The sequence below is a fragment of the Octopus sinensis genome, linkage group LG3, assembly GCF_006345805.1.
Source record: "Octopus sinensis linkage group LG3, ASM634580v1, whole genome shotgun sequence".
Taxonomy (NCBI): Eukaryota; Metazoa; Mollusca; class Cephalopoda; order Octopoda; family Octopodidae; genus Octopus; species Octopus sinensis.
This window is the reverse complement of record NC_042999.1, coordinates 24,521,685-24,546,348: the sequence shown is the minus strand read 5'-3', so window position 1 is coordinate 24,546,348 and position 24,664 is coordinate 24,521,685. Positions and strand designations below refer to the sequence as shown.

Here is a 24,664-nt window from a genome sequence, read left to right as displayed (position 1 = left end):
TAGGCCTGAGTGTCACCACAGCTTCATAGATGACTCCCTCAGATTCACATCGGCCTCCCACTGGACAGTCATTGTACACCTTGCAAGAGCAACCTGCCTCTTCACGTGTTTTATGGGCGTTAGCTAATATACTTTTCGTGTTAAATGCACAGCTAAAGGAGACCCTTAGATTGCGCCTGTTGAATAACCGTATGTATCTGTGTGAAGTGTTTGTCTATTAACCTGAGGAATATCCTTCCCACACAAGTCTTAAGTTTGAGTGAGAAGGGTGGGGAAAACCAAACCAAGTTTCTGCGGATTTTCCTTTTGTGGATCTGGCTTGTAGATGTGGTCCTTAAACCGGCTGGACGCCAGCACCTCGTTGTAGTGGGAGGGGGTCATCGTCGCAGATATCTTTACTAGAAGATAGACTTAGGATCCTCTTGCTGACACCTTAGTGAAACTAAGTTCTTGAATACGATAGGAGGGGGTGATAGGAGGCTGTATAATGTATCAATGAGTGTGGGTGTTTGTATTTGCCCCCACCCCCTGCTTGACAATCGGTGTTGTATGTTGGTTTGTTTACGTTCCGTAAACAAAAGAGACCGATAAAACTTCCTAGTCAGATTATTATTGTCTCCCTTTCCTTGCGTCCACTCATACCTTTGACATGTTTTTGTCAGTGGACTGCGGCCATGCTGGGGTACCTTTTTCAAGTTTAATCACACAAATCGATTCCAGTTCTCTTTTTAAAGCATCTGAGTGATTACTCAATCTACTACTCAATCCATTGTTGTTGTTTAGCTCAAGGTCAGCCTTGATTAATACCCTGTTACTGAAACTGTGAGAATCAGTATAGAATTACATTATCCAATCAGTTATTTGCAAGAAACTTGGCTGATATTTTTAGTAGATTGAGTAATCACTCAGAGGTTTTAAAAAGAGAACTGGAATCGATTTGTGTGATTAAACTTGAAAAAGGTACCCCAGCATGGCCGCAGTCCACTGACAAAAACATGTCAAAGGTATGAGTGGCCGCAAGAAAAGGGAGACAATGATAATCTGGCTAGGAAGTTTTAGCAAGGTTAAGGGAGATAATGCAGTGTTACCAACGACAATAGATCGCTGGTTTTGTGTCGAGTCCAATATTAATTACCTACATGTGCTTGTTTATTTTTATTTCTATATTTCTAATCTAATCTCTTTAGTATGTCGTTAAAAGTTATATTTTTAGGAACTGGCGCTGCCTACCCTTCACCACATAGGGGGGCTTCATGTGTTGTCTTGCAAAACGGTAATTTCATTCACATATATACTTTTAAAGGCTTTCTGCTTTAATATCACACTCTGTTATTATCACACTGTCAGTGTAATTTATCGATCTCATTTTCACTCTGTAAGTTACTCTAATTACAGTCAGTTTTCTTGTGGAACAAAACAAGTGCGACTGCAGAAACTACGTACGGGTTAGAAACATGTTAACCGCAAAATACTTTAAGTTCCTCAGTTAACTGTGATATTGAAATGGTACATTTTACTGTTAACAATTTTACTTGTATACTTATATCTCGTTGTGGCGATCTTACGGTATAAGTACCGGTGTACTTCCGGAAGTACCGGATACATTTAAAAAAAGTGTTGTTTTTTTTATATATGGGGGGTTAGGGTATGTGGCGATGCTTCGGTATATGTACACACGTGACTTTGTTTACATTTCTGAAGATAGCAACCCTTTTCTCTCACCCCTAACCCACCCTAACCCAAACCCTAACTCCCCCACCTATAAAAAACCCCACTTTTTTTAAATGTATCCGGTACTTCCAGAAGTACACCGGTACTTATACCGTAAGATCGCCCTCGTTGTCTACATATGAGTACAAAAAATAACAAACACCGATACATATATGAATGTGCTGAAAAGTTCCTGGCTTCAAGTGCACCGCGAAAGGCCTGGTTTGTTGTTTTTGTTGTTTGTTTCTTCTCGAGCCATGCCTGGCTCATAAGGGCCGGTTTCCAGGTTTCTTGGCGTATAGGTTCCTCACCTGGACGGGATGCCGGTCCGTCGCAGGTGAGCTGCAAGATGCAGGAGGAAAGAGTGAGAGAAAGTTGTGGCGAAAGAGTCAGCAGAAGTTTCTCCATTACCTTCTGCCGGAGCCGCGTGGAGTTTAGGTGCTTTCGCTCATAAACACATACATCGTCCGGTCTGAGATTCGAACCCGCGATCCCTCGACCGCGAGTCCGCTGCTCTAACCACTAGGCCATGTGCCTCCACGAAGGCCTGGTTGGAAGCCCAATCTTCCAAGTTCTCTTATACAGGGCTTAGAAAGACTGAAAGACCGCTGCAATAAGTGTGTGAATTTGAGAGGGGAATATGTTGAATAACATTATAATTAACTGGTCCTTCTGTATTTTCTTTTACCCAAAGCCACACACACTTTTCAGCACTCCTTGTGTGGGACAACTTTTGCTGGAGAAATCAGAATATAGGATATGGAAAAGACAGTAATCGACATATTTTATCTCAGCCCATTTTTGAATTGATGAAGAATCTTTAAGTGGTTACTTGGGACATTCAAATTGCATCTTCCTGTAATAATGAAAGTAAACACTGGTTATTGATAGAACGGAGGGTATATATTTGGACAAGTACACCCGCACACGGTTCACTAAGGAAAAAAAAAAAAAACTTAGTGAACCGCGTGCGTGTGTACTTGTCCAAATTCACTGAATGGAGTTTAGGATGTGGAGCCCAATACCTCATAGGAAAGAAAAATGTTACCAAAGTCTGTGTTAGTTAAAATGTAGAAAAGCAATGAAATTATGAGAAAAATATTTTTTCGAAATTGTGATCTCCGTTGCGTAACGCACAAGACACACTCACAAGCGCGAGCGCTCACACACACAGACACTCACACACACAAAGCCTGCTCTTTTTGAATGAAGCTCCTAAACCGAAACTGGCTGATATTGTAGTCTTAGATACACTATGCCTGAAAAAAGACGTGATGATCATAGCCAGAAGGCATTCGATTATAGGTTTGCTTGATCAGGACTGATCTGCAACAAAACCACAACAAAAAATATCTAAATTTGTTCTTATTAAATTTTTCAGCAATACCTAAATGTAACCAATAAAATTATTTTTGTTTCTTTTTAGCCGTGTATGTATCATTTCCAGTCTTCAAATTGTAATTAAAGGGTACATTTAAATGGAATATACCCTTATGTTAGTGGCCTTGTGATATTTAGTTACGTTCTCAGTTCTACCCACATTGGAGTTGATCTGTAGGTTCATAAAATAAGTACCATTCAGGTGCTATGGTGAAGGTAACTGATTATAAGAGAAGTTAATAAATTCCATTGTTGGAATGAGTGTAGAATCTAGAATTTTAGTTACTCTTTTACTCTTTACTCTTTTACTTGTTTCAGTCATTTGACTGCAGCCATGCTGGAGCACCGCCTTTAATCGAGCAACTCGACCATGGGACTTATTCTTTTGTAAACCCAGTACTTATTCTATCGGTCTCTTTTGCCGAACCACTAAGTGACGGGGACATAAACACACCAGCATCGGTTGTCAAGCAATGCTAGAGGGACAAACACAGACACACAAACACACACACACATATATATACATATATACGACGGGCTTCTTTCAGTTTCCATCTACCAAATCCACTCACAAGGTTTTGGTCGGCCCGAGGCTATAGTAGAAGACACTTGCCCAAGGTGCCACGCAGTGGGACTGAACCCGGAACCATGTGGTTGGTAAACTAGCTACTTACCACACAGCCACTCCTGCGCCTATTCGTGACTTTTGTCTGAGAAAAGGTTATGCCTTGTGATGTAGGCAGAATAGAGCACTCTCCCAAAATATATGACCGTGTGTGTGTGTGTGTGTTAGAAATTATTGGTGGAATCATTATTGCATCAAACAAACCTGTTTGTGGTATTTGTTTAAGGTTCTTTATGTTCTTAGTTCAAATCCCTCCAAGGTCAATCGTGCTTTTCATCCTGCCAGGATTGATAAAGCACCAGTCAAGCATTGAGGTCAATCTAATTGACTAACCTTCCCTGCTAAATTTCTGGCCTTGTGCTTATGTTAGAAATTATTAAAAGTTGTGGTTGGTGGAGTTGGTAGAGTGAAGAACAAGGTGTTTTGCAGTTTTTGATTACACACCTATTCAAAGATCAAATTCTTGCTGAGGCTAATTTTTACCTTTCTCTCTTTTACTTGTTTCAGTCATTTGACTGCGGCCATGCTGGAGCACCGCCTTTAGTCGAGCAAATCGACCCCAGGACTTATTCTTTGTAAGCCCAGTACTTATTCTATCGGTCTCTTTTGCCGAACCGCTAAGTGACGGGGACGTAAACACACCAGCATCGGTTGTCAAGCAATGCTAGGGGGACAAACACAGACACAAACATATACACACTTATATATATATACATATATACGACAGGCTTCTTTCAGTTTCCGTCTACCAAATCCACTCACAAGGCATTGGTCGGCCCGGGGCTATAGCAGAAGACACTTGCCCAAGATGCCACGCAATGGGACTGAACCCGGAACCATGTAGTTGGTAAGCAAGCTACTTACCACACAGCCACTCCTGCGCCTATAAAAAGTCAATAAAATATAGTAATATTCGAATCAGTCATCATAACGAGAATGAAATTATAATTGCAGATGAAACAGATCTACTTGGCTTAACTTTGCTTTTCATTTTTAATGGACTGATGATATAGTACTAGTCAAGTATTGAGATCAGTTTATTTATTTGACTGTGCTCTTTGTCTTTCAGATCCATGGCCTTGTGTTTATTATTTGGCTTGTGCTACATTTCTGGCAACAGTATTTGCTTTTCCAGGCATTAGTGCGCAGTTAGTGTGAAAACAGTTTCTTCAGGAATATGAACAACTTTGTGAGATGTCAAACTCGTCAGCCAAAAACGAATGTTATTAACATTGTTGTATCAATTAAGACATTGTCTTCAAATTCCACTGAACCACATTCTTGGCAAAACTTTCTAAGTTAATTACTTTCTAAGTGTTCCTTTAAGTACAATTAATTCTCATTGTCAGTTGATCAGATGACATGTTTTGTATGAAGTATCCTCTTCATATTCTGTTATTTCCAATTAAGGCAACTAAAATAAAAAGGATAATATTTGATTAAGTGCAAAATACTGTATTAAGGATCCTTATTTTATTGATTTGTTTTTCCCATTTTAATCATTGCTTTATTCCAGACATTGTCAAACTCTTGATTTTCCTTCCATATCATTATTGTCATCATCAGATGGAGATAGTTGGGTTTTTGACTGTGGAGAAGGTTCCCAAACTCAGTTAATGAAAAGTTGTGTGAAACCTGGAAAAATTTCAAAAATATTTATTTCTCATCTCCATGGGGATCATGTAAGTCAGTGTTTTTATTGTTGTTTTTCTTATAACCATCATATTTTCATTTTGATTTGCTTATTATGAATATCTGTCCTGTAACTTCTAGCTGGTTATTGAGTCATAAGAAAAGTCCTCAAGTGATTGCATGGCCCATTTTCATTCTAACTATCACAAGAAATCAGAGGTAGAAAGAATTTGATCTTTTCTCTTAAGGAGTGGTGATCATAAAATTGAAATGAAAGCTGTGCTGTTGTTGTTGTTTAGCTCAAGGTCAGCCTTGATTAATACTCTGTTACTGAAACTGTGAGAATCAGTATAGAATTACATTATCCAAGTTTGAAAGAAACTTGGCTGATATTATCCAAGTTTGAAAGAAATTTGGCTGATATTTTTAGTAGATTGAGTAATCACTCAGATGCTTTTCTTGTTGGCTTGTCTAGAGCTGTGTAGTTGGCACATCTGACCACAGAGAGGCCTGAACTCAACATTTATGTATCTAACTCACTTCAGTTTATGGTCTAGGTTTTGGGCTCTTAATCATGGGGTCATATGTTCAATTCTGAGACCGGGAAGCATGGTGTATCCTTGAGCAATGCTTTTCATTTTACATTGCTCCAATCTGTAATGAATACCAGCCAATTGCTGATGAAAATTTTCTTTCCTTCCACCTGTCACTGGATGTTCTGCTGTGCTAAGGTTGAGAGGGCCAAGAGAGTATGTCTGTCTGCTTGCAAGTACATGAGCACCTAAAACAATAAATGCAAACATGATACCATGCTACCAAGTCATATGTGCATTTGAGTGACAGCTGTGGCTAATTGTTTTTTTCACTGAAGTGAGTCATTCCTCTTTGTGTTTCTCATTTACTACTAAATTGATTGACTGTTTATTGTCAGATGTTTTGGCATATTGACACACACAAAAAAGGATTCATAGAGAGAGTGGGTAAAGACTGTTTCATAGAAAACAATTTATAATCCACACCAGATATTTTGTGGTTTTATAGACTCAACATTATGTTTTACATTACTTCTGTGAGCTAAGAAAGAATGCCATTCTTAGTCATGTTCCTTGATGATCTAATTCTTATTTCTGAAAGTTTGGTGAATTTAGGCACACAGAATAAAGTAACCTGCCAGAAGCAGCAAAATGCTTGCAGCAGATTTGAACTAACATCATATAAATTGGCAGTTAATTTGATCTTTTATACTTATGCAATCATCAAGTAAAAGTTGAACATGTTTCTCAATTAAGGAGATTGAAGTAGACTTACGTGTTTTATTTTGGAGAACGACTCAATGCCTGCAGCATAGTTGGAAGTCTAAACAGTCATTGTATTTATTTTTGTTTGAAATTTAGTTACCTGAGGGCACTGTGAGGATCGGACTAACATCCTGGGCCACATTCATGAGCTGAAGTAAGGCCTCATTTAAGAGGTTAGCAGTAAGGAGGGTAAACAGCTTTACAATTAGCTGTAAAACTTACCCACTCATGCTAGTATTGATATGACCATGACCACCGTGATCGACCAGGCTATCAGATGTTGCTACACATCGCTGGTCACAATGCGCTTCGCATTGTTTTTTAGCCTTCAAATGAAGGCTAAGCGAGCAGGCCAACAGAAGAATGAGTGAGAGAAAGTTGTGGCGAAAAAGTACAACAGGGATCGCCACCACCCCCTGCCGGAGCCGCATAGAGCTTTAGATGTTTTTGCTCAATAAACACTCACAACGCCCGGTCTGGGAATCGAAACCGCGAATCCACTGCCCTAACCACTGGGTCATTGTGCCTCCACAGTATTGATATAAAATAGTTAAATCATTATATTGGCTTCAAATCATGACACAAGGCCAGCAATTTCAGGGAAGGTTGTAAGTCAATTACAGTGACCCCAGTGTTCAACTAGTACTTATTTTATCAACCCCAAAAGGATAAAAGGCAAAATTGACCTCGACAGAATTGGAACTGAGAATGTAAAGACAGACAAAATGTCACTAAACATTTTGACCAGGGAGCTATTGATTCTGCCAGCTTGCCACCTTATTAAATCCTTATATTGAAAGCATGTTTTAGTTCTTAGATGCTTTTGATTCTGGTACACCCCTTCATATACATGTCTTTAAATTAAAACATTGGCATGAGGTCAGAAACTTAGAAGAAGAGGAGGAGTTGATTTGAATTTTTTAATTTATTGACTTGGAAGGGTCAATGAATTAAAGTTGATCTCAAATGGATCTGAACTCTGAATGTAAAGGGCTGTAACTAAATACCCCAGGCATTTTGCTCACCATTCAGTAATAATGGTTTCAAAACATGCATCACAATTGTATCACCATGTTGATGCTTTGAAACCATTATCCTTTGCTGATACACTCACCTACTTCATCTGTTAGAAACAGCAATTGAATCTCTTGATATAAAATATTGATATCTTACTTACAGTCTTAAAAACAGGAGACTCATTGGACAATGTAGTTTTTGGTCTCCAAAAGAATCATATTCTTACAGCTGGCATACTTTTCACCGTAGGTTACTTAACGCTATGAGTGGAGGCGCAATGGCCCAGTGGTTAGGGCAGCGGACTCACGGTCGTAGGATCGCGGTTTCGATTCCCAGACCGGGCGTTGTGAGTGTTTATTGAGCGAAAACACCTAAAGCTCCACGAGGCTCCGGTAGGGGATCATGGTGATCCCTGCTGTACTCTTTCACCACAACTTTCTCTCACTCTTACTTCCTGTTTCTGTTGTACCTGTATTTCAAGGGGCCAGCCTTGTCACTCTCTGTGTCACGCTGAATATCCCCAAGAACTATGTTAAGGGTACACGTGTCTGTGGAGTGCTCAGCCACTTACACGTTAATTTCACGAGCAGGCTGTTCCGTTGATCGGATCAACCGGAACCCTCGTCGTCATAACCGACGGAGTGCTTCACTTAACGCTATGATTACTACATTTCTGTTGAAATATACTGCTTTTGTTTTATTTAATTTGGAAAATAACGAAGTAATTAGTAAATTAACTTTGTCATTATTAAGCTGATTTTTGGGACATAAGTCAACATAAAATTTGGATCTTTTCGGTTTGAATGGCAGTTTTTAACATAATTTCTCGGTAACTAAAAAATTTTAAACTTCGTATACTGGTAGAATGTGTTTATAAAACATCTTTTTCTCTTGGCTTTATTGAGAAAATTCTATAATTTGTAAGATATTTGTTGTTTTTTTTTTCTTCAATTTCTGCAATTTCGACCAATCAATGACCGTCTATTGAGGTGAAAACATTCTGTGCCGTATGAATAGGTCCTTCGTTTAAGAAACAGATTGGGTTTATTTACATTTGTGAAGAAAAAAAGATACCCTTCCCCCACCCCTAACTCTAACCCTAACTAACCCTAACCCTAAAATAGATTGAAATGCAATAGATCGATACTAGGGTCATAATTATGGGTGACAATTTCATATGACACCGCTAGAAAAAACTGCCGTTCAAACCAAAAAGATCCTAAAATTTTAATTTAGGTCAATTTAAAACAGGGAAGTTGTATCATAGAACCAGGGGTAGTCTTAGTCATTTTGATATCAAAATGGTTGATCAGTACTCAATGGGAACCAAGTAACAACGATGTGTGTATGTACATGCATGCTTGTGCAACTGTTTGCTGTTAATTTCAAATGTAGATCAGGGTTTGGTAGATAAGTTGCAAGTGACTTTCTGTGGCTTCTTTTGAGTAAAAAAATTGCAGCTTATTTATGAGACATGTGGTAACTGATTTCTAAAAATAAACAACATTGATAATCATATTTTAAGGATGGTGGTTTGGTAGAAGCAGAGTTTGGTAGGAGGCTGTGGCAGGCAGAATCCATAGTGCTCTTGTCAAAATACTTTGAAATATTTAGTTATTTACCTTTACATTCTGAGTTCAAATCCTTCTGAATTTAACTTTGGTTTTCATTCTCCTGCTGTTGATAGAATAATCTTCCAGCCATATACAGGGTCTGTATAATTGACTATACCTTTCCCTAAAATGTTTGTGGCCTTATGTCTATGTTAGAAACCAAAATTGTATTGTAATGAGTATATAACATTTTATTAATTTTCAGCTGTTTGGACTTCCAGGCCTGCTATGTACCATTAGTATGAATAATGCCCGTAAAGCACCTGTTGAAATCTATGGACCTGAGGGCTTGTGTAAATACATTCGAACTTGCCTAAATCTGTCTCGGTCTTTGTTAGAGTTCAACTTTACTGTATGTGAGCTTAAAGTACTTGAAAACCAGTTAGCTGAAGACTTGAAGGTAAAAATCTTTAGTTAATTTATTATAGTATGAAATGTGTGTTAATGTCAATGACTGCATGTGCAACTAGTTGTGTACTGAGTTTGTCTACTTATCTAAATAGATATACTACCTCCCCACCACACACATACATCTGGTTGAGCTTGTTTAGTTTTGCTCAACTTGATCATACCATCCATCATGACCTCACAGAGCATTTAGGAGGTTAGCTGGGTAACATCACATGTCCATACAGAACCAGTTGAAGGTTTTTACGGAATGATCAACTCATGTACACTGAACCACAAAGGAAATGCGAGTCATGTGTGACTGAAATATGTTTTAATTTCATTATGTCATTGGCGCTAGGAAGGGCATCCAGCCGTTGAAACACTGCCAGATCAGACTGGGCCTGGTGCAGCCTTCTGGCTTCCCAGACCCCAGCTGAACCGTCCAATCCATGCTAGCATGGAAAGCGGACGCTAAACGATGATGTCAGAGATAAATTTTGAATGATCTGATAAAGTCAATTTCTTGGATGCACTTTGACCACAGTCTATGGGTTGTTGTCATGTGTTCTGGTAGTGGGCAGATCCAGCACATCGAGATTGTAGGGCATGATGTGTTCAATACTATGTATGCCCTTCCTGGGTTTTCAAAATGGCCATACATGAGGCAGTTCACAAAAGCCATTGGCACTTGTGCCCACACCCTGAGGAAACCCTGCCTCCAATTCCACACGAGTTGTCTGCCTTGGGACCACTTGGTTCAGCTATCACTGGATTTCATCCCACAGTTGTTCAATTGGGTTCAAATCCAGGCTGAGAGCCAGCCATAACATGGTTCTGATGTTGTGCTGACGCAGGAAGTCCATGGTGTAGGAGGGAGCATTGTCCTGCTGGAACACGTCAAGGTGACACGTGAAGAAAGGCATGATGTGAGGTCTTCGGATCTGGTTAATGTAGTGCTGCGCTGTGATGCCATTCCATCTGCCTGCACCAACATTTTGGAACACATGGGGCTCAAATCTCTGATTCAGGCCTATAGCACCCCAATCCATGATGCTTTGGCCACCCCATGTGTCTCTCTCCATGACACATGCATCTCTAGCATTCACCACTCCTACGCTACACTCTCACTCTGCCATCCAAAATATTTCACTGACAGCTTATAGCTGTGATGTGGGCTTCTGGTGATGCATCTTGATGGATTGAATTTCGTCCTATTGTTCTCTTGGGTCTACACTCTTCTATCAAAGAAGATATTGGATATTGTCCTGCAGAATTACTTAATGCTTCTTCCTTGACGCTGCCTGGTCAGATAATTGTTCCTGCACACACAAGATATTGACACTACAAGTTTCATTGAATGTTTGCATGATTATATGTCAAAGTTACCACGTATGAACAGCAGGAAACAAGACATTAAAACACATTTACTTGATGACTATTCTTCCTGGACTCATGTTTTTGTCCACAATGATGCCGTCAAACATCCTTTAACAGCACCGTATGCAGGACCCTCTCATGTGCTTTCTTGCATAGATAAGGTTTTCACCTTAGACCTTAATGGTTATAAAGACACTATCAGAAAAGAAAATTAAATGCTGTGATATTTTGAGAGTGAGAGTTGTGAGCAGAATATTTTCTTTGCTGTATTGTTTGTTTTTCACTTATAATAGTTCTTTCCTGTCAGGACTGGGTTGTGGACCATTCTTCACTGTCAGAAAAATCTCATCCAAATGAGAACCCTAAGAGTCTCATCTATCCCGATAGCAACCAAATATGGAGTCTGTAAGTTTAAACATTTATTATATTTTGTTATTGTTTAACTCTAGATCAACTTTGATTGAGTAGATTATGGCTGAGATCACCTCACCACTATGTGGTATCAGGTTCATCACATTGTATGGATCTCTGGCTAAGTGTTTTCTACCTTAGCCTCAGCTTTTGAGGGAAATCTTGTTGGTGGAAGCTGTGTGGAATCTTGTCCAAATAACTTTTTAACACTGTCACTGGGCACTTCACTTGTGGTTCTTTTGGGTGTTGAGCACTTTTCATACTTCTGGCTGTTATTTTGTGTTTCTGCATTGTCATCAGGAGGAGAATTTGTGATTTTTTTCCTTCAGTCAAGTTGAGTAACATGTTCCATGGAGTTTGTAAGGTCTGTAACCTGTTCCATGGAGTTTGTAGGGTCTGTTGGATGGTTGTCTGTCTCTATATTGTTGGGCAATCTGACGTGCATTTCCACCTGAATGGTCTGTTCATACTGTCTGTCGATGCCTGTGTCAGTATCTTTCAGTTCCCTTCTGTTTCTTCGCAAATCTCCATGTATTGTTTTCACAATGTAAGAACTCCATCCTTTACATTCTGTTGCTACTTCTCCAGGTATCCAACATTTGTTGTTTTTGTCTAGAACTTTTTCAGCTTGTCCTTTGTGCAATGGAGGTAATTCCATCTTTGCATGCTGGTCATATGCAGTTTTCATTTGTATTTTCTTCTCTTCAAGAAGTTTTCTCTGTTTTTGAGTTTCATGAGAGTAGCTCCAGTGTAATCCCATAAGTGTTGTGATTGGCCTGCTCAATAGGATCTCAGTGGGTGACGGCATCTTTGAGTTTAATGGTGTGGCTCTTAGATTCAACAATGCATTGTGTACATCTTCTTTGCTTTGTTCACATTTTTGGATTGTCTTTTTGATTGTCTGTACTTGTTTCTCTATGAACCTGGTTGAGTGGGGGTACCTTGGTGACGATGTAGTGTTTTAAATTTTCCATTTCTGTGTGAATTGTTGAAATGGTTTTCCAGTATGTAGTAACGCTACTGTGTAAATTTCAGCACACATGCGCAGAATTGGATTACTTCTGGTTGGCCACCGAAGTTTCCTCATGCGCATGTGCAGGAACTGCAACCTGAAAACATGACCACTGAATCGGTCTTTCTGGCAGAGCAGCGCTAGCGATCGGACGTGACTCGACTTCTCTCAGCGAACACCGTATCTTCTTGGCTCACATGAGTGAACATTGTAAACAGTCCTGTGGACTTGGCTGCCGGTTTCCCCACAAGAAATACATATGGATATGTTTTACCTGTGAACTGCAGAATAAACTACTATTTTTGTTATTGAAGACAGCCTGACTTTGGTTCCGTTTCTTCAACTTGTATGTGACAAGATCAGATCGGACACCCCTCCAGTGTTCCTGAACTCTCATCCTGTTACAATTGGTGACCCCGAAAGAAAAAAAACACAGCGAACATGCTTGCCAGCATATGTCGTCCGCACCAATAAACAAGAAACAGTACAGAACACAAACCTGAGGACTGTTGTTGCTGAAAATTTCATCAGGTTTGCTGAAGTGGGATACTGTCTCTTAGAATTTCTCTGTGACTGCTTTGTTTGTAGTCTGACTGAGATAAGTCACAGTCAGAAATTTGGTGAATTAGTCACAAATGAACAGATAAGTTTTGCCATTGATTTCAAATAGATCTGCTCCCAGTTTTTTCCATAGTGCACTGAGAATGTTGTGAGGTATCAGTGGCTCTTTGTTATTGGCAGCTGCAAATTTCTAGCATATTTGACAAGATCTGCACACTTCTTCGCTGTCTTTGTCAATGTTTGTCCAATAGATGCGTTCATGAGCGTGAAGTTTGTTCTTTTCTATCCCTTGATGAAAGGCATGGAGCTGTACTAGAATGTCATGTTGTATAGGAGGATGTATCAACACTTGTGTCCCTTTAAGATAATTCCATCTTCTAAGCCAGTTCATCTCGAAAAGACCAGTATGTCCTTATATCATCTGGAACTTATTTGATGTTGTCTGGCCACCCACAGGTAATTGTTTCTATCATGTTGTTGGCTACATACTTATTTCTTTATTACCCACAAGGGGCTAAACACAGAGGGGACAAACAAGGACAGATATAGGTATTAAGTCGATTACATCAACCCCAGTGCATAACTGGTACTTAATTTATCGACCCCCGAAAGGATGAAAGGCAAAGTCGACCTCGGTGGAATTCGAACTCACAACGTAACGCAGACGAAATACTGCTAAGCATTTCGCCCGGCGTGCTAATGTTTCTGCCAGCTCGCCGCTTTGTTGCTGGCTACATGCTATCAGTTTAAGGTGATGTACTCTGAAACTGAGGTTTGTCTTGACTTGTGCTTTGAACAATTCCCACAGTTTATTGGGTTTTTCTTGTCAGCCTTTGATAAGCTAGATGCATTCAGACATTTGAATCCTTCATTTCCAATGCCTCTTAATATTTTCAAGGCTATTTTCCGGGGTTTTGTAATTTCCTCCTCTTCACAATAGTACATGATGCTTTGTTTGAACATTTGCAGGGCTTCGGCTGTATTGTCTTCTGAGTGCCACTGCATTTTGGGAATGTGAGATGCTGCCATGTTATTGTTGTTTTTCTTGTGCAATCCAACACCGTATGATTTGGTTATTTTCTGTGGCACAACACACACTACATAACCGATATGACAACAATAGTCTTGTATATAAATTTGCAGCAATGCCTCCAGCTAAACATCTGTAGCTCATGTGTGTATGTGTATATACTCTTTTACTCTTTTACTTGTTTCAGTCATTTGACTGCAGCCATGCTGGAGCACCACCTTAAATCGAGCAACTCGACCCTGGGACTTATTCTTTGTAAGCCCAGTACTTATTCTATCGGTCTCTTTTTGCCGAACTGCTAAGTGACAGGGACGTAAACACATATAGTGATGTATATATGTATATGTATATATATATATATATTTGTGTGTGTGTTTGTGTGTCTGTGTTTGCCCCCCCCCAACATCGCTTGACAACCGATGCTGGTGTGTTTACGTCCCTGTAACTTATCGGTTCGGCAAAAGAGACCGATAGAATGAGTACTAAGGCTTACAAAGAATAAGTCCTGGGGTCGATTTGCTTGACTAAAAGGTGGTGCTCCAGCATGGCCACAGTCAAGTAAAAGAGTAAAAGAGTAATTGAATAGATTTTTCAGAAGAGGTTTGATTAGATCGGTACATATCTGTTGCTTCCAACAGTTGGCATTAAAGACTAGATCTCATCCAACCTACATAGTCTACATTGTCCAAAAGTTTTGTTTAATCGATCTTGGAATTGAGCTTTTTGGAATTATCTCCCTTGCTCGTTTTTTTAACTTTTTAAACACTCTTTGTAGGAGTTTTTGTCTACTAATTGTCTGGCTTAAAATTTTTCAACTCACTATTATTACATATGCGAAATCCTACCCTGAGTTATTTTCCTTTAGTCACTTTGTAAGTTCCCTGCTACTTGTATGCCAGCCATATGCCATGAGTAAGACAGTTCTGAAAGTGTTCAAACCTGAATAAACTCTTAAGATTGTATTATATCCTTTTTTTTTTCAGCTTTGAAAATGAAACGACTTTTGTTAAAGCAGTTTCTCTGAAACATAGAATTCCATCTTTTGCTTTTGTTATAGAAGAGAAGCCATTGCCTGGCAAGTAAGTATTATGACGTTGTCAAGTGGCTCATTTCTTAACTAAGATATTCATAGGCATAGTTAATGAGATAATTTAAATGCTATGTTATTTACACTGTCTAGTAAGGTTGCATAGAGGTAGTGAAGTCTACATGAGACCAAACTGGAGCATCTACTATTTCACTTATAAAAGGGATAGTTTTGCTGGTTAGAAGGTCCACCTATGAAAATACATTCCAGGATGGAACTCTTGTTTGCTGTGGCTGATGATACACAAATATGTATTGAGGCTATGACATCTGGAAAGATCTTCAGATGGTGAGCAGGTAGATTTGTCTTTTGTAGTTTGTTTCTTTATTATATATAACAGTATCAGTGGTCAGGAATACTGACAGTATACTGTGGGGTAGAGTATACCTAGCCATGTGAGAAACCTTGGACTATCATCAAGAGATTGCCCATTCCCTTTCAGATGCAGGAAAGAGATCTCTAGCATCCGCACTTCCTTCACAGGAGATCTTGGTTTTGTCAGGTGAAACACCTCAGGGCTACTACTGTTCATGTTGATACAATGGAAGGTGGGATTATAGAGGTATTAGAGTAGAAGTGAGTAAATGTATGGTGTGTGCAAGAGGTGAGATGGAGGGGAACCTCAATCAAACTCCTCACAGACAAAAATATCAATGCAAAGTCTTTTGGGTAGGGAACAATACTGGTTCAGGTGGTGTAGGTATACTTGTAACTGAAAAATAGTTAATGTACTTGCTGTAACCAGACTATGTGACAGGATACTTGAGTCCAGACTAGTTGTAGGCAAAGCAATAGCAACTGTTAGTTCACACACAACAATTGGCATTGACTAATGAAAAAAAAAGCTGCCTCTACAATGATTGCTTGCAAACCATCTCAATAACAAATGTAAATGTTACTGGCCCTCTTGCCGGTGGCACATAAAAGCACCCACTACACTCTTGAAGTGGTTGGCATTAGGAAGGGCATCCAGCTGTAGAAACTTTGCCAGATCAGATTGAGCTTGGTGCAGCCTTTGGCTCACCAGTCCTCAGTCAAACTGTCCAACCCATGCCAGCATGGAAAGCGGATGTTAAACAATGATGATGATGATGGTGATGAGGTCTAAATCTCTCAATATAAAAGACATTTATTAAACTAGGATCTTAAGTTTCAGTTCCCTCCCCTCCTCTTTCAATAAAAAATATTAATAGAAATATTTAAATTTGTGTTTCCTACATTTCTTCATCACTCATAAGGAAATATTAATTAACTAAAATGGTCAGATTTGGACATCTAGCATTAAAATTAAATTTGAAATTATCTTAATCAGCATATCTTGTTAATGACACCTACTTGGTTTTTACATTATTCTCCAGATTAAATGCTCAACTCTTATCTAACAAAGGAATTCCTCCTGGGCCAGTATACAAAGAACTAAAATCTGGAATGAAAATTACATCTCCTTCTGGGGAAGTGGTCAGTTTTTCTTTATTTCATCACATGAACTATATGATTTATAGTTATTTTACTCATAACAATTTTTAAGGGCCATTCTTTAAACCATTTTGATAAGTAGTAACAGTGATCTATGAGTCTATAACATTTTTATTCTTGAGATACAGAACAGTTATTTTGGGTTTGTTCAGGTTTTAATGCTAGTTGAGAACTTCATCTGATGGTATTGATAGGATTATATGGCGGTGAGCTGGCAGAAACATTAGCATGCCGGGCGAACTGCTCAGGGGTGTTTCATCCGCCGCTGCGTTCCGAGTTCAAATTCCGCCGAGGTCGACTTTGCCTTTCATCCTTTCAGGGTCAATAAATTAAGTACCAGTTACGCACTGGGGTCGATGGAATCGACTTAATCCCTTTGTCTGTCCTTGCTTATCTCCTCTGTGTTTAGCTCCTTGTGGGTAGTAAAACAATAGGTATTGGTAGGATTATGGATTACTAGATCAAGTAAATCTAATTGCCATTGTTTCATTTTGCCACTCATGCTGTGCTATATTTCTAGTAAACCTAACCTCTCAATAGCTCAGATCACCTAGTTATATATAGGTACCATTAACAGGTGTGATTGCTCCACATGCTAGGCTTCACTGTCACTGATGGTCTCACCCAATGAATGCACATTTCTTAACATGCATCTTAAGATTGCATCTCAAAGACTGACCCTTCCTTTCTGAGCCAGAAAATACTTCAGCTCCCAACTTCTAACCTTGTACTAAGTTCATGTAAGACACCGCTCCCCCCACCACCAATGCTCCATGTTCTAGATTGATGCTGCTACAACAATCATTCTAGACAGCAACCTGAGAAAGACTGATCGGCATAAGTCACTCCACTTATGGAAACACTTCAGTTTCTAGCCCACGGATGTGCCATCTCTTTTCTACTTCTACTATAACGGCCTCTACTCTTTAGAGTGGCTGTTCTCATGGCACCTCCACTCAGGCATCCCAACTCATTTGTCTTTCCTCTTCTCATCACCATGTTGTGTCCAACCACGAAAGCCCCACCCTATTACACACATTTCCTCTTCATCAGAATATTAATTCTCTGGGATTCCTTCTTTGCAGTTGTTCACTTGCAGCAATTTAAGCAGAACCTTAACTACATCGATTTCACTAGTCTTCGAAGGTTTGTGAAGGTTAAGGTCAATATCTCTTCCTTCAGATCTAGCTGATACAAAAATTTAAACTTTGTATAAATAATTTCAAATTTTGGCACATGGCCAGCAAGTTCGGGTAAGGATTAAGTTGATTACATCAACCCTAGTGTTTAACTGGTACTTATTTTATTGACCCTGAAATGACGAAAGGCAAAAATGAGCCTTGGCAGAATTTGAACTCAAAATGTAAAGACAGACAAAATGCCACTAAGTATTTTGCCCTGTGTGCTAATCATTCTGTGTGCCAGCTTGCCACCATCAAGCTTTATATAACTGATGAATATTTCATTGGCTTAAGTGGCTGTTTTAAAACTCTCTATCAACAAAATAACATCCCTTTCACCATTTACAAGACGTTGCAACATTGAGAAAAACATCTAAGACTGTACTGTCAGTCCCTCTAGTTTTATAATTTCATTATGAATTGTACAATGATACAAGCTATTAGCTGTAGCTGCTCCAGATCAGTTACTCTTTTACTTGTTTCAGTCATTTGACTGCGGCCATGCTGGAGCACCGCCTTTAGTCGAACAAATCGACCCCAGGACTTATTCTTTGTAAGCCTAGTATTTAATCTATCGGTTTCTCTTTTGCCGAACCGCTAAGCTACGGGGACGTAAACACACCAGCATCAGTTTTCAAGCGATGTTGGAGGGACAAACACAGACGCACAAACACACACACACACACACATATATATATATATATATACACACACACATATATATGACGGGCTTCAGTTTCTGTCTACCAAATCCACTCACAAGGCTTTGGTCGGCCTGAGGCTATAGTAGAAGACACTTGCCCAAGGTGCCATGCAGTGGGACTGAACCCGGAACTATGTGGTTGGTAAGCAAGCTACTTACCACACAGCCACTCCTGCGCCTAATAGTTATTAACTATTTGATAGCATCATCACTGAATGACTTGTCGATACCTTAATACTGAGATGGTTTTATCTTTTAAAATCTTAATAAACCTGTGTAAAATATGAAAGGTATATATTTTGTATTTAATCAGGTTTGAAAATGTCTGATGAAGTCTTTCCTTAATGCTTCTCAGACAGTAATTGCAATAATATAGGAATATATAAAGTAGGATATTTGATGTACAGTGGCTGGACTACATTGGCATGACTTAGAATTTCATTGAATAAAATACATAACTCTGCTTGTTCCATCTTACTATATAGTGAAAGAAAAAAACAAAAACAATTTCTATTTCTGTTTTACAGTTGAGTAGTTACTAGTATGATAAGTACTTTCCGATGCTAAGAGATTACTATCTTACTGAAAAACTTTTCATAGACATAGAGAAAAGTAATGAGAGATTTAGAAATTTAATATTTCTGATTTTGGTAATCAGTGAATAAACTTCACTGAAAATTAGATATATACATTTGCGAATCGGGACAGATATTCTCAGCTGGCGGGCGTCTGCTACTCTAGACCGATGAAGGACAATGATCCTGAAACATGCGTGTCTCTAGATGCAGGCCTGGCTGCTGGGGGTGTTTGTCTCCCCTTCGTAAATGTATATAAGGACACAGGAAAAATGTGTCAAAGCCATCAGGAGGCGTCGATGCTTCCTAGGGCTAAACAGCGGTGGTGTACCCCCTACTGTCACGTTCACGTTAGATTGACAGTATACAACCATTCTATCGCCTCACCACCGTACATATCTCTATGAGAGATTTAGAAATTTAATATTTCTGATATAAAACAGTAAAATATAAAGATAATTTCTTTAAGTTCTTCTGCATAATTATTCAATTGACATTATCTCAATATTAAATAAATATGGTTATTCTTATGTCTTGCTGCAGATTTGTCCAGAGGATGTACTTGGACCACCTATTAAAGGTCGGAAAGTAGTGATTGCTGGAGATTCATGTGATTCTAAAGAACTCTTGAAAATTGGTCAAAATTGTCACCTCCTGGTTCATGAAGCTACTCTTAGTGATGACATGTTTGAGCAAGCCTTACAGAATGGCCATTCCACACCAAGTTAGTAATCAAACTCTTGAATTTCTTGCGACTAAATTGAAAACTGCAGATTATATTTGTTTTTGGTTATAGCTTTCTTTACCATCGTCTTCTTTATAACATCCAGTTTTCCATACTGGAATGGGTTTGATATGTTTACAACATCTCATTTCTACATTTGTCTCAGTCTGTTAATACATCTCTTGTATATGTTAACTTTTTGTTTACTTTTACTGACTTCTTTTGTTTATTTTTACAACAGCTCGCCGTCTTATATATGTATCATTATCATCATCATTTAATATCCATCTTCCATGGTGTCAGTTTGACAGGAGCTGTTAAGCCAGAGGGCTATGCCAGGCTTCATTGTCTGTTCTGGCATGGTTTTTACAGTCACCAAATAACTTACAAGACAAAGAGATGAGGTATTGAAGGAGATGGCTTTGTGCCAGGTGATGAGAGGTTTGAGTAATGGCAGAGGGACAGAAACAGGCATCTTTCTGTAGAGGAGATATATGGTTACCCCAGTCAGAGGGAGAGTGAGAAAGAGAGAGAGAGAAAATGTGTGAGGGAGAGAGAGAGCAAGAGAGATGGTAGCAGTATGCCAGAGCATACTCTCAAAGTACAAGGATATGAATGTAAATGGGATCGTAGAGGATTGCCTAGGGTGCATGAATAGGGAGTTTATGTGAATGCAAAAGTGGGGAAAGTGGGCGAATACAGTGACTTGTGAACCCAGGTACAGAGAAGGGGTGGAGACAACAGGATAGCAGTGATACACTTGGCAGGGTGGGGGGAGAAGAGGATTGGGCTGCAGGATATCCTAAAACCAAGGTGCCATGTAAAAAGTGCTGGTGCTATATAAAAAGCACCCAGTACACTCTGTAAAGTGGTTGATATATGGAATGGCATGGGATGGAAGCACTCCGTCGGTTACGACGGGCCCCTTTGAAATACAGGTACAACAGAAACAGGAAGTAAGAGTGAGAAAAAGTTGTGGTGAAAGAGTACAGCAGGGATCACCACTATCCCTGCCGGAGCCTCGTGGAGCTTTAGGTGTTTTCGCTCAATAAACACTCACAACACCCGGTCTGGGAATCGAAACCGCGATCCTACGACCGCGAGTCCGCTGCCCTAACCACTGGGCCATTGCGCCTCCACATGGAATGGCATACAGCTTTAGAAACCAAGCCAAATCAGACTATGGAACCTGGTGTGGTCCCTGGCCTTTCCAGCTCCTCTCAAGTTGTCCAATCCATGTCAGCAGGGAAAACTGATGTTAAATAATAATGATGATGATGACACGCACACACACACACACACACACACACACACACACAAACACAAATTCTTATTATTATTCTTATGTCCGTTCATAATGTAACAATTAAAGCAATGAAATCATTTATTTTTCAAATTTCCACAGGTCAAGTTGGTCAGTTGGCTTTAGAACTTGGTGCATCGCATTTAGTTCTAACACATTTTAGTCAAAGATATCAAGTGTTGTCACCTGAAGAGTCAGTAAGTGTTTTATTAAAATATTCTTGCTTCTGCTGATTATTACAATCGGCTGGATGTTTCAGAAAACATTTTTTTAGTATTGATCTTTATATTTTTTCATTCTGGTAACTAACATTTGCTAAATCCACAATCCAAGACAGACATGTTGAATCATTAAAATTTTTAAATAATAATAATAATAATAATGAAATTATTGTATACAGTGCTCAGGTGCGTATAGAGTATATGCAGTAATGTACAAATGTCTGGAAAGCGAACAATGTATGAGTCAGATACATGCTTGCGTGTGTATGGAGGGGAGAAAATCAGGTGTAGTGTTGGCGAATCTCAGAAAGCATGGAAGTTTTGAAGGATGCAGTGCTCCGACAACTAACAACTGATGCCGGCAGTTTGTTCCATACTTCAACAACTCTTAGCATGAAAAAATGTTTCCTAAAGTCATGGGAGCTGTGCTGTTTTCTGACTTTGTAAATATGTCCACAGGTGTTAGACGGGTGGAGTTTGGCAGACACCCATAAAATTATCAACCATCTTACAAACAATAACTCTGAGCACGATTAACAGAAATTAGGTAAATGGTTTTGTTAATTTAAAGGAATAGTTAGGTTTACTTCTTTTTCTTATTGGAGTGATAGTAATGGTGTATGTGTGTGTGTATTTTTATGATAATTTCTAAATGATTTTTTTCCCTTCCTTCTTGATATAGACACAGAGCAAGAATTCTGGCAAAGACAAAATAAGTGTGAAGGTAATTTTGGAAGATATTCTTAAAAGTGTTGGTGATAATTTAATCAAAGTTGAACTTGCTGAAGATTTCAAAGTGGTTGATGTTAAGCGTCAATGATGATTATTGATATTGTAATGGCAGAAATGGTTGGATTTTGGGCAGAATGTTTAGAATTTTGGTTCAACTTCTTGTACTCACAGTTCAAATCCTGCCAGGGTGATTCTATGGACTACACTGAAACCTTGAAAAACACAACATTGTGTAAATGTAAGAAATAATTATGACAAATAATACCTCTAGAAATTCTGTGTGTTTTGAAGATTTTTTTAAAATTTACAAAAGAACCATGAAATACATATATTGCTTTGAAATCATATTTTTTTAAACAGTAGAGTTGTGTGATAAAAAAAGAGATAAGCTCCAAGTAAATGAAGACCCTGATACAGGATTCAAATCATTGTTGAAGTTATTTTAATTTACTCATCACAAACTTTTTACTTCCAGCAATCCATGATACATATGGAAGAAAATCTTGTATTAAACCCTCTTTGAGCACTATCTCCACATAAATAAAACCTGACCAGCTGCTGCTATAAATGCTAGGTATCACTTTATGTAATAAGAACCAGATGGTGCCTAAAATATGTCTTGGTGCTATTCTTTACCCTTTTACTTGTTTCAGTCATTTGACTGCAGCCATGCTGGAGCACCGCCTTTAGTCGAGCAAGTCGACCCCAGGACTTATTCTTTGTAAGCCTAGTACTTATTCTATCAGTCTCTTTTGCCGAACCACTAAGTTACGGGGAGGTAAACACACCACCATCCGTTGTCAAGCGATGTTGGGGAACAAACAAAGACACACGAACATATACACACATACATATATATATATGTAAATGGATGAATGAATTATCCTTTGTTTACCGTTAACATGGACAATTCAACAAACAGTTACCAGGGTAGCAAAATTCACGCAAGTAACATGGATGAAGCGACCTATTCAAAGGTAGAAACTCTGAGTTAATGTGCAGTAAAGTAAATAAATGGAGTTTTCGTTCAACTCCATTTATTTACTTATATATATATATATATATATGTATATATATATATATATATATATATACACACACACATATATACGACAGGCTTCTTTCAGTTTCCATCTACCAAATCCACTCACAAGCCTTTGGTCGGCTCAAGGCTCTAGTAGAAGTCACTTGCCCAAGGTTCTACACAGTGGGAATGAACCCAGAACCATGTGGTTGGTAAGCAAGCTACTTACCCACACAGCCACCTTCTCTACTAACCAATTTTTAGATTTTAGCAAGGAAAACTGGAGCAGAGTTATGTACTTTCCTCAATGGAGTAAAACATCATTAATAGGATCTAAACTATGAGCATGTAGTACCAAACCAACAAGGAAGTGTCTATGTGATCTGCCAGAAATAGCAGTCAAATCTTCCTCATTTCCCATCTTACCATTTTAGAAAAGGACTTATTGGATAATGTGATTCTGGTTTCATAACAAGTTGGAAAAATATGGAATGATTGCAACTAGAATGCTTTTGGTCATAAGCCTATTCAGTCAAAGCTGACTTTGGGCTAGACAGCAGCAGCCCCTTCCTGCCAAGCTATGACACTTATTTTATAATGCCACAGCAGAATTGAAACCGGTGCTGGTGCCACATAAAAAGCACTCACGTTGGTGCCATGTTAAAAGCACTGGTGCTGGTGCCACATAAGAAAGTGCCCAGTACACTCTGTGGTGTGGTTGGCATTAGGAAATGTCAACCACACAAAGGTGGCGAGCTGGAAGAAATGTTAGCACGCCGGGCGAAATGCTTAGTGGTATTTTTTCTGCTGCTACGTTCTGAGTTCAAATTCCGCCGAGGTCGACTTTGCCTTTCATCCTTTCGGGGTTGATTAAATAAGAACCAGTTACGCACTAGGGTCGATATAATCGACTTAATCCGTTTGTCCTCTCTGTGTTTAGCCCCTTGGGGTAGTAAAGAAATAGGTTGGCATTCGGAAGGGAATCTAGTTGTAGAAACCAAGCCACAACAGATAATGGAGCCTGGAGTAGCCCCTGGCCTTACCATCTCTGGTCAAACTGTCCAACTATGGAGAATGGACGTTAAATGATGATGATGATGATTTATATCATTAAATTATTTTTAAGTATAATATTTTTAGTTATAAAGTTTTGTTTGATAGAGATTAAATAAAGGTGTAATACAGTGAAGTTTAGTGGTACAAAAGTGTAGGTGCAGGAGTGCCTGTGTGGTAAGTAGCTTGTTTACCAACCACATGGTTCCGGGTTCAGTCCCACTGCGTGGCACCTTGGGCAAGTGTCTTCTACTATAGCCTCGGGCCGACCAAAGCCTTGTGAGTAGATTTGGTAGACGGAAACTGAAAGAAGCCCGTCGTATATATGTATATATATATATGCGTGTGTGTGTTTGTGTGTCTGTGTTTGTCCCCTTAGCATTGCTTGACAACCGATGCTGGTGTGTTTATGTCCCCGTCACTTAGCGGTTCAGCAAAAGTTACCGATAAAATAAGTACTGGGCTTACAAAAGAATAAGTCCTGGGGTCGAGTTGCTCGATTAAAAGGCGGTGCTCCAGCATGGCCGCA

General features: G+C 39.1%; 1 protein-coding gene across 2 annotated transcripts; it reads left to right on the top strand.

The window, feature by feature from the left end:
- Positions 1–1,073: 1,073 nt before the first annotated feature.
- On the top strand, positions 1,074–22,483 carry LOC115209722 (zinc phosphodiesterase ELAC protein 1). Of its 2 annotated transcripts, none has more exons than XM_036500908.1 (10): positions 1,074–1,141; positions 5,282–5,397; positions 9,481–9,675; positions 11,350–11,447; positions 15,040–15,135; positions 16,502–16,601; positions 19,622–19,802; positions 21,208–21,302; positions 22,009–22,142; positions 22,179–22,483. In XM_036500908.1, the coding sequence occupies exons 2-10, from the start codon at positions 5,332–5,334 to the stop codon at positions 22,198–22,200; spliced, it is 987 nt and encodes a 328-aa protein (XP_036356801.1). In that variant the 5' UTR covers positions 1,074–1,141; positions 5,282–5,331; the 3' UTR covers positions 22,201–22,483. The 2 variants fall into 2 exon arrangements, with proteins under 2 accessions (XP_036356801.1, XP_036356800.1); XM_036500907.1 differs by having other exon boundaries at positions 1,135–1,273.
- The last annotated feature ends 2,181 nt before the right edge of the window (positions 22,484–24,664 follow it).